General features: G+C 36.7%; 2 protein-coding genes across 2 annotated transcripts; both read right to left on the reverse strand.

Moving 5' to 3' along the window:
* Positions 1–2,396: 2,396 nt before the first annotated feature.
* Positions 2,397–3,902, reverse strand: LOC103974658 (anthranilate O-methyltransferase 3-like). The gene is made up of 4 exons (XM_065159071.1): positions 3,821–3,902; positions 3,318–3,728; positions 2,963–3,235; positions 2,397–2,893 (listed from the first exon to the last, which is right to left on the reverse strand). Exons 1-4 carry the CDS (start codon positions 3,899–3,901, stop codon positions 2,507–2,509), a joined length of 1,152 nt encoding a protein of 383 aa, XP_065015143.1. The 5' UTR covers position 3,902; the 3' UTR covers positions 2,397–2,506.
* A 1,186-nt stretch (positions 3,903–5,088) lies between these two features.
* LOC135642942 (anthranilate O-methyltransferase 2-like) lies at positions 5,089–9,419 on the reverse strand. Its single transcript, XM_065159423.1, has 4 exons — positions 9,293–9,419; positions 8,787–9,194; positions 8,248–8,511; positions 5,089–5,427 (listed from the first exon to the last, which is right to left on the reverse strand). The coding sequence occupies exons 1-4, from the start codon at positions 9,371–9,373 to the stop codon at positions 5,089–5,091; spliced, it is 1,092 nt and encodes a 363-aa protein (XP_065015495.1). The 5' UTR covers positions 9,374–9,419.
* Between the last annotated feature and the right edge of the window lie 1,613 nt (positions 9,420–11,032).

Raw genomic sequence — 11,032 nt, forward strand, 5'->3', positions numbered from 1 at the left:
TGGCCTAGTACAAACTACAGCATACATCAAACTACCTACTACAGATGAGTAAGGTACTTTGGATATTTCTTCTTTTTCTTTCTCACTTGTAAAACATTATTTCAAACTAAGCTTGAAATGACCTGCAAGTAAAATCCTTCAACGGTAGATATAAGATGACAACCTCCAACAAGAGGTGCAATAAATTGCAGCTTAATTAGGAAAAAGAGAGGTGAATGAATTCTGAGTCTTTAGATATCAAAATCTTCATTATGAAATAAGTGATCCCTCCTGATGATATATAACCACAATGTCATCATCATCATAAAATAAATGAAAGAGAGGCACATAATTAATGAGAACCAACCAAGATGGCTAACACTACAGAAAACTGGCAGCATGCATGTATCAACACACTGAAGAAACCAATTAACTGATAATAATATACAGATGATTGAATCTCACAAAAAGGAAATGATGTTGAAACAATGGAATGGGTTCCTTCAGATGCAATGGAATTGCACATTGGCATTGGAAATGAAACAAGAGATCACAGAAGACAAGGATAAAGAAGAGTACACTAAGCACACTGATGGATAATTCTCCCTCGTGAGTTATTTAGCCTTTTCTTTCTGTAATTTTCTCAGATTTTTGTTCAAAGCTGCTGAAGTAGCATTCTCATCCAGTTGATGGCCATTCCCTACGTATGTCAAAGCTGTAATTGATCTCCAAGAAGCACTTGCCATCATCATCGACAAACTGATACAGGAAGGTTCAGTTCTTAGTAAGCAAACTGCAGTCTCAGTATTCAGCTTAAGCAACTCGATCAAATTGTTAATGATTACAACACAACTGATTGTTTCTACTTAAAAGAGACAAAAAATAGAGTGTAGTAATTGAACAGCTTAACAAAGAGTCACCACCTTTCTCTGAAACTTCAACAAATTCTTTGAAGAACAATTCGGTCTGTCGCGGCAGTGATCCAACATGTCCTGATATAAAACTTCATACAATTCAATATTTCTACTACTTATCCAATATATTGGTCATCTAAATACAGTTAAACACCCACCGGTAAGCTTGGTGGTGTGTATTCAGACTCCAATTGTTTTTCTAAAGCCTTTGCTAATTCAAGTTCAGCCTCTGATTCATCTATCTTTCCTTCTCTACGCAACTTGAGAGCATTACGTTTATGAGACAAGGAATCCTGTCGAATTCTGAAGTGATCACGGCCTGATTTTGGTTTCTCAGATGGGCTAGTTATGTTCTCTTGCTTTAGAGCATTACTGTCAGGAGTTAAAGCACCTCGCTTAACCACATCTGTTTGTTGACCAGCACATAGTGTTCCAATTATGATAAAAATTTAATATTTTCAATTTCATCCTATCCATTCATGACCAAAGAATCCAGGTAAATCATCCAACTTGTGGTGATCTACTTCTTGTATCATCACTCCAAAATCGACCATCATAGTCATTTGTAACAAAGCTCTAGATAGGAGACCTATAGAAATCATTCTAAATATCAAGGAGGAAAAGAAGAAGTCAATAGAAAGTGAAGCTTGATATTGATATATATACATCTTTATTTAGTGGCGTCTTATTTCAAGACAGAGAAATTATGATATCTCACCAGGTGCAAAACATGTTCATACCACTTCAATTAATCAGCTTCACTTGCAATAATATACATATTTCGCTCCATTTAACCAAGGAGCAAAACTTTAACATTCAACCATGTCACCCACTATGAATAAGGACTTCGAAAACCAAAATATATATAAATAAAGAGATCATTTACCAAAAGATATACTGAAAAGTCAAAATAAGAATACTGTGGTTCAATGCTCCCTTTTTATATTCACAAAAGAAAAATTAAGTTATTATCATATGAGATTAATTACAAAATCTTTGTTTTCACTCAAGCACAAATTCTTTTATATACCAACAATATAGACTCTAAAAAATTTATATATTTTCTCTCACCAATCCTAGAGAGTGACATTTCATATCAATCAGATATTAGTATGACTGAACTGAGTTTCAATCGGATGTTAGTACGATTCAATTGGAGTTTAAGTGAAACTCAAATTCGATCTTGATCCAACTAAACCAGGATCAAGCTAGACTTCGAACCCAAGGATCAGATTCTTACTCAAGTTTAACTCAAACCAAATTCTAATGGAAGTCCAAGTCAACTTAACTTGACTTCGACTTGAACTTCAATGCAATCTCAATATTGATAAACTTAAATTGAGCTCAATCTCAAGCCCGAAGTCCAGATGCAGCTAGCTCAACAATCCAACACCCGGATTGAGTCAATCATCCTAAGGATGTAGCCCTCCTTAATAGAATTCCTGCTGGGATTGCAAGGAGACTCGCACACCAACTGAAGCAACTTCCTTAATAGAATTCGATGCTAAAGGCATGCTGTTCACATGGCATATTACGAGTTACAAGACTTAGGTTTCGATGTATACAGTGCAACAAAATAGTATGGAGTCGAACGCACATTGCAAGTCCGTCCATCAACCAGCAGCGAGATGGCTTTCATTCTTTTTCTTCAAGGAAATGACAAACACGCTATGCTTAGTTTTCTGCTGAAGGAGGTGCCTCGAAACATTTGCTGCATATCTAGAGAACAGCTCATCGAGAATGGCGTCGCCGAATTGCTCCGAAATCAATGGTTGCACCGCTGCTCTTACGTATTTTGCCACGTTTTTGCCGCTTAGATCACTGTCGAATGCAGCAGAATCATCGTCTGAGTCGTCGAACGCGTCCCAATTAGCCTCGAAAACTTGTGCTTCTTCTACATCGAGCAGACCATCACCATGGATCACTGCCTTCACTTCTTCCATGGAAGGCGCATAACGTGGCAGATTGAAGGTTACCAGTTTGTCCTCCTCTATCATTCCCTGGATTTGATACGTGAATAACTCGATGAATCAGTTGTCACGATGTCATCAATCGATGTTACTTCTTACCTCTAACACCAAGGCATTCAGGGCCTCAGCTAAGAGTCCCCAGAGGTGTCTCATCTGTCCGTAGGTCGGGCAATTACTTTTCCTGCCTCCAAATGAAATCACCAGTCTGCCTTCGTAGCTGAGTTCTGCATACCGACACCTGAGAAATTCTGAAAGGTCTCGTCGGAATTGTTGTTGATATGCTGTCACAACCTCCGGTGGGCTTGTCTCTGTAATGTAGATGTTCTTGTTGTTGAGTGAGGCACTCCGTTCGGTGTCGAGTCCTTGAGGAACCTGACGTTTCAGGATAGCTAGAATGAGCTATCAGACAGCAGTATCGACTGCTTTGAATACTACCGTTTAAGAGGAGGTCAACCTGAGAGAGCCAGTTGAGAGATCCAGAACAGTGGAAGAAGTGGACGCTCCGACGTGGGAAAAGCCTGCCGTAGAAGGAGCCCGGCACTCCCACCACGTAGTAGGGCACCAGCAGATTCCCCTTCTCTTGCTCGACCTTCCTCTTGTACTCGCTCAGACACCGGAAAACGTGATTGAAGTCGTTCCCCGGAAGGTCATTTAAGAAGAACTGGATCTCCGGTGGCTCCTGACGTTCCTGTAGACTTCGTCGTAGGTCGCCGACGACGTCGAGCACCTCGGACATCACCACGAAAGTGTTGGAGCCCGAGGAGCAACCTAAGTCGGCGACCACCATCTTCGCAGGGTGTAGCGACTTGTAAACCCCTCCTATTGCATCGTCCAGCACTGGCTTCGTCATGAGAAGTGCCTTCTCCTGTGACGCAGTTAGCAAACCATGATCGGATATGGTGAATGCTACGTAAGTGTAAGCTTTTAAGTTCATGCAAACAGTTCAAGAGGAACCACCTGAAACTTAGAATTGGAGGCATAGCTGGTTTCCCCAGCCCCTCCAACCATGTGAAGGACTTCTTCCACCCTCATGCTCATGCCTTTCCTAAGAACACGATGGTGCATGAAACGCAGAGCTTTTTGCACGCCAGGACGACTATATATGGTCTACAAGAAGGCATTTAACTGGCTCATTATCCCATAATCAGAACCACAATTAGTTCTTATTACTTGTAATTTGATTATTCCTGATTCTTTTATAGGACTTTTCTGTTCATCATCCATCACGTAGTCAAAGACATATGTCACTGATGATGTGGTTGTGCAGATATTCTTCGAGGGAAATATAACCACAGCAGCATCGCCAATGTAGATAAAGAATAAAAGGACATTAGAGACGAGGAGTACCGTGGTTAGCCCGTATCTGAAGAGCTTGCTTGGTAGGTCAGAGGTCAGAAACACATACCAATTTCAACCCTAGACTTTTAGAATGCTGCAGTGGAGCAACATCCTCCACCGATCGGTAGCATTATTGCACGAATACCGTGGTTAACCCGTCTCTGAAGACCTTGCTTAATAGGTCAGAATCACACACCGATTCCAACCCTGGACTTTTAAGAATCCTGCGGTGGAGCAACATCCTCCACTGATCGGTAGCATTGTTGCAACGGAGCCTACGATCAGCAAAACAAGACGTTTATGATCGTATTGTGGCGGTCAACCACCTCTTTAAGTTTGCTTTCGAGACGTTTATGATCCATAGCCGGCCATCCTTGTCAGTGACGCGCTAAAATTCAATCGAGGCTCCGCTGTCGTGTCGTCAGCACAGGTTACAGGAAACCCTAATGGGATGCCAAGTCGAAGATGAGCGGACTTGTGCACTTTTTGGTGTTCATCGTGTACTACAGCTAGCAACAAGACAGTAGATGTACATTTCAGTGATCCCAGTCCTTCCATGAAGGTAGCACCTCCCAGCTTAAAGCTTAGATCATATTTGTATATCATTTAATGTGATCATATACACAAGAGGATATAACAAACTAAATTGTGATAGAAAAGAAAGAGATAGATATGTGTTTCTTAATAACTGAAATATCGGTACCCAATGAACTGTTAAAGATAGTCACACGATTTGATTTTATTTTCATAAAATAATAATGCAGTCTATCTCACGAAGAATATTATGGATTTACATAAGCTCAATTATAACGTCTATTGGAAAGAGTTGAACACATGCTGATAAAAAGTAATTGAGTCACAACTGTTGCTCCCATGGCATTGCAGATTCACCAAGCAGCAGCAGCAGCAGCAGCATCGCCGTCAGCCTCCTCCTCCTCCTTCTTCTTCTCCTTCTTCTTCAATGAAATGACAAATTGGTAGTGCTTACTTTTCTGTTGAAGGAGATGCCTGGAGATATTGGCTGCATATATAGAGAATAACTCATCCAGTATGGCATCCCCGAAATGCTCTGCAATCAAGGGTTGAAACGATGCTCTCATATATCCTACGACGTTCTTTCCGCTTACTATACTGTCTTCCCTATGGATCACTGCCTTTACTTCTTCCATGGAAGGTGCATAATACGGCAAATTGAAGGTCACCAGTTTGTCCTCCTCTATGATACCCTGGACAATAATGTCGCCAAACCATCAAGAGGGTATGAAAGGTTAAAGTGCATTTCCTCCAATTTATTTCTTTGAGATTGTGTTTGCTCACTATTTATTTCTTTACACTTCAACTATCTTCTCTTTCTTGTTTCTGTTAGAGCATGACATGGCCATGCTTCTGACCATTTCGATCTAAGTCCCTAAATTTTTATGAGCAACAAAGGGTGCAATGTTGTTTATTTTCCTCTTTCTTCCCCGTTCTACTACTACTTGTGATGATATAAATATTTGATTCTCCGCCTCCCCCACATCCTATCATCTCTAATTAACAGGTAATATTGGAGGATGATGGATTTAAACTGTTAAGATTAATTTAAATAGTTAGAATTAGATAAAATAAATGAAAAATTAGATTTAAATATATAGATTAGGATAAAAAGATTTATTGAGGTATGATATATATATATATATATATATATATATATATATATATATTTTTTTTTTTTTTTTTTTTGAACTTGTATTTTATCTTTTAGTTAATATAAATATGTGCTCTTGGATCAATCCAAAGTACTGCATATTGAAATTACTCATAGTTCCTTCTACTATTCTTTTTCCTTTCTCATTGAAGTCCTATAGAAAAAATCAATAGAAGTATATCGATTAAAAAAGAAGGAAAAGCTAGTAGATCTAGAAAAAAAAAAAAAAGATGACAAGCATCGGAGTAAGTGTTCCTAATCAACTTCTCTCTATATTCAAATATGATATTTATCAATTTTGGGCTATTAAGATGAAAACATTATTTATCTCATAAGGATCGGTGGAATTTGGAATTGGGCTATTATAGCCCTCTACATACTGTAATAAATAATAGATAATTTCTTATTTCCCTTAATCATGATGGCATCAATCATTAGAAGCCTAAAAAATATTAAAAAGTATATTTCGAGGCACGGACAAGGTAAAAATTTTAAAACTTTAAATTCTTTGACATAAATTCGAAACTCTTACGATGAAATATCTTCTATTGTAAATCAAATGAGATATTATGATAAAAATCTAAAAGATCAAATTGTAGTAAAAAAAGTTATATGAAGCTTATCTCCAAAATTTGATATGATTTCTAAGAAGATAAAGATGAAAGTACATTATCTATTGATGAATTAATGGGCTCTTCTTTAATTCATGAACAAAATATGAATAGAGCTTTAGATGAAACTTTAGAACATTCTCTTCAAATAAAGATGGATCAGAAGAATGATTAAAAGAAAAATTCAAAAGTCACATCTCAAGGGAGAGATCAAAATAATAGAGGTCATGATCAATTAAATGAGGGTCGGAGGAACTTGAACAAAGGTAACAAAGAAACCCATAGATGTTTTTGTTGTAAAAAAATTAGACATATTGAAAAAATTATTGGTACAAAAATAAAAATTTAAATGTTCCTCTCTACTCTTAATGTAAAAATATGGCCATCTTGAAAAAGGTTGTTAGAACAAAAAATAAATAAATTATTATAAAAAAATAATGACAAAAAAAGAGATTAAGAAAATATTTTCTTTATAACATCTTACAAAAAATATTCTAGATTTGTTTGGTTTTTGGATGATGGATGCAGTAATCATATGATAGGGGACAAAAGTTTGTTTTAAAGATTTGATGATTCAATTAAATCTATAGTGCAGATGAGAAATGACAGTAAGGTTCAAGTGGAAGGAAAAGGAGCAATTATTATAAACACCAAATTTGATAAAAAAATTATTAATGATGTAATGTTTATTCTTGGTTTAAAACAAAATCACATTAGTATAGGGCAACTAGAATATTGTGTTTTTTTTATGATGAAAAATACTTAATTTATGATAAAAAAAATTAAAAAATTGATAGCAACTATGAGGATGATAAAAGATAAAGTGTTTCCATTATTATTTTTGGATTTTTCCTTACATACTGATGAATCGACATTTTGATATGACAAATCTTGTATGATTCAAACTGATAAGAAGATACGTAAGAACTAGACTAAAGTTGATGAAAGTTTTAATGAGAGCGATGATGAGTCACAATTCAAGAAGCAAAAAGTTTCAAATTCTGTGTCATTTACCAATGGTAAACCTATTACAAAGACTATAAAAAAAGGAATGCACTAGCAGTGATGAAGATGATGATAACAGCTTTAAAGAAAGTTTTTCCTAATGAACAATTAAAAGAACAATAAGCTAAAAAGTTTCAAATATCAAAAGACAATAGTGATTCTAACGAGCTGAAAGTAAAGATAAATAATCATTAAAGACTTTAAAGAATGTTAAAGATGCAAAAATAATGGATGCAATACTGAAGATCAGTTTGCCAATATCTTTACAAAAGCTTTAGTGAAAGATAAATTTTATTGCGAAGACAGCTTCAAGTTTCAACTATTTAAATTAAGGGGGTGTGTTAAGATTAATTCAAATAGTTAGAATTAGATAAAATAAAAGATAAAAAATTAGATTTAATTAAATAGATTAGGATGAAAAGATTTATTAAGATATGATAGATTTTTTTTTATTATACTAAAAAACTTGTACTATATCTTTTAATCAATATAAATAGATGTTCTTAGATCAATCCAAAATACTACATATTAAAAATACTTCTAGTTTCTTATACTATTCTTGTCTTTCTAAAGTTTTGTAAAAAAATCAACATAAACATCTCTCCTGAAATGAAACCCTTTTATTTTCCTTTTTGTGTTTTACCATATTCAACTTTGCTGTAAGATAAAGAAGAGTAGACCATGCAATAAACATGAATCTAGGAAGGATATTAACAACTACGTATGAAAGAAGAGAAAGGTACCTGTGACACCAAAGCACTCAGGGCTTCGGCTAACAGGCCGAAAAGGTGTCCCATGTCTCCCCAGGGTGGATAACTCGCTTTCCTTCCTACAAATGACAATACCATTCTTGCTCCGTAGGTTAGTTCTGCATGACGGCACCGAAGGAACTCTGACAAGTCTCTTTGGCGTTGGTCTTGATATGCTTTCACAACTTCCAGTGGGCTTGTCTCTGCAACATAGATGTTCTTATTGTTGAGTAGAACTCCCTGTTCACCTTCAGGAACCTGATATTTTCAGAATTAAAAGTAAGTTTGCCTTAGCAAACAAAAAGTAACATATGTTTTGTGTGAAGTTTCAAGCAGTCTTCCTTTTCGTTATGAGGTTAACCATGCTGATGAACTGACTGAGCATTTCAGAGAATTTGTTTAGTTATCGGTAGTTAATTAACCGTAGCAATCATAGCCGCTTTAAGAATGTAAAGAATGAAAATAAGCAAAAAAAAAAAGTTGAATTCAGATAATAATAGTGTAGCAATTGTCATTATTAAGAGGAAGGCAACCTGAGAGAGCCAGTTGAGACAGCTGGAAGCGTTGAAGAAGTGGACACTTTGACTAGGGAAAAGCCTGCCGTAGAAGGAACCTGGAACTCCCACGACGTAGTATGGCACCAGCAGCTTCCCCTTCTCCTCCTCGACCTTCCTCTTGTAATCTCCCAGAGACCGGAAGACGTGATTGAAGTCATTCCCCGGGAAGTCATTCAAGAAGAACAGGATCTCCGGCATCTCCTGGCGTCCCAGGCTCCGACGTAGCTTGCCAATCACGTCGAGCACCTCGGAGACCACCTCCAAAGTGTTAGGGCCCGAGGAACAACCTAAGTCGACCACGGCCATCCTCTCGGGGAGCAGCGACATGTAAACCCCTCCAATTGCCTCCTCCAGTATTGGCTTCGCCATGTGAAGTACCTTCTCCTGGGACGCAGTTAGCAAACCAGTGATCAGATATGCTGACGCCTACGCAAGTGTAAGTTGTTTAAGTTCATGCAAACAGTTGGGGTGTTCAACACTACCTGAAACTTAGAATTGGAGGCGTAGCTGGTTTCCCCAGCTCCTCCGACCATGTGAAGGATTCCTTCTATCCTCTTGCCCATCTCTCTCTCTCTCTCTCTCTCTCTCTCTCTCTCTCTCTCTCTCTCTCTCGCTCCCTTTGAAAACCAAGTTCCGAGCACCATGAGTATAAATAGCCTATAAGAAGGACCACTGTGGTTGTGCAGAAACTGTAACATGCTTCGGAGAATACATAGAAAGCAATAACACCAAGAAGGTTGTTTGTATGTCACTGTCCGCACTACGTTAAAGGAGATGGTGGCATGGCTGGACGATAGTAAATGAATGCATGGAGGTACCACCAAGACAGCTTCAGAGAAACACATCATCTCCTCGTGTTTCAGCTGTGCTCTGCTTCGTCGTTATCAGTCTTCGTTGGCATCTTAATAGCTAGGAAAGAAACGGGAACACGCTCTCATCACTACTTCGCATCCCCTTTAATTTGACCTGTGATGGAAGGTACAGATTGCCCTTCTGTACAGTTTTCTCGAGGGAGGTCGAGAAAACTTTAGCCAAAAAGAAAAATGATAAGATTAATAAGAATAAAAATATATAAAAAATTAACGTAATACTATGGTTCGATAACTCTATTAATGCAAGAAATTATTTTTTCTTCAGTTAACCCAAACTCAAAGTCTAAAATAACTTAGCACACTCTCTCACCTAAATCCATTAAACCTTTTTTTCAATCCTCTAGATTTATTAGAGAAAAACCCTTATAATCATGGAAGTATCTTTGTCTCTCTTTCTTGCATCAAAATCTTGAGATTAAATATATATTTATAGGAATAAATTTTAATTCTTTAATGATTATTCCTAGTCTCTAATCTAAATTATAACCCTCATCCATCAAAAAATTCAAATTTAATTAAAACTCATCCCAAGTAGTTAGAATTTAATTAAAACTCCTCCCAAGCAGTTAAAACCTAATTAGAACTCCTAAAAAACTTTCAACCCTAATAATTCCTACCTTGGTGAGTATTTTTTTACTTTTTGCCTTATATACAAAACTAAACCATTGAATTAAAAGAATTACTCACATATATATGAATTGAATTGGTTCATGATCCAACACCAAATTTCAACAAATTCCAACAAAGTCAATGATACTACTTGATTCAGAAAAGAGACATTCATCTCACTATCTTTCTATTACTGGATTTTTTCCCTAATAATTATCTACATCCTAAAAATCATAAATATGATCATTTATTTATTGCAAATGTAACTTATTGTTATATGTATTTATCATCCCCTAACTTATTTTCAGCACTTTGATGTCTTTACTATTTATTTCCATATGATACAACCCTTGATGCAATCTTTCATTCAACAGGACCATGAAACCCTTAGTACACCAGTAGCTACAACAGGACCATGAAGCCGTTAATCAATTTTGCCCTCTATGTCTGGATTTAGATTCTTAGTTCTCCACATCATGACATTAATCCTTTAAGCTTTTGTGCAATAGTTAAATTGCTCTTCAATTATTGCCTTCCATATTCGGACATGTCTGCACCACAAACAACCGACGCCCACAAAGCTAAGTTCCTTTTTCGAGGAATCACTTTGCATTATTGTGAATGCGTGAATCGTATGTCAAATACTAAATAGTTGCACACCTCATCTCTCACTTTCTAATCCTCCGTTATAGTACAGACTTGATTATCCACTTAACTAATTCTCTCACTTCCATATCCTTA

The sequence above is a fragment of the Musa acuminata genome, chromosome BXJ3-7 (assembly GCF_036884655.1).
Source record: "Musa acuminata AAA Group cultivar baxijiao chromosome BXJ3-7, Cavendish_Baxijiao_AAA, whole genome shotgun sequence".
NCBI classification, from domain to species: Eukaryota; Viridiplantae; Streptophyta; class Magnoliopsida; order Zingiberales; family Musaceae; genus Musa; species Musa acuminata.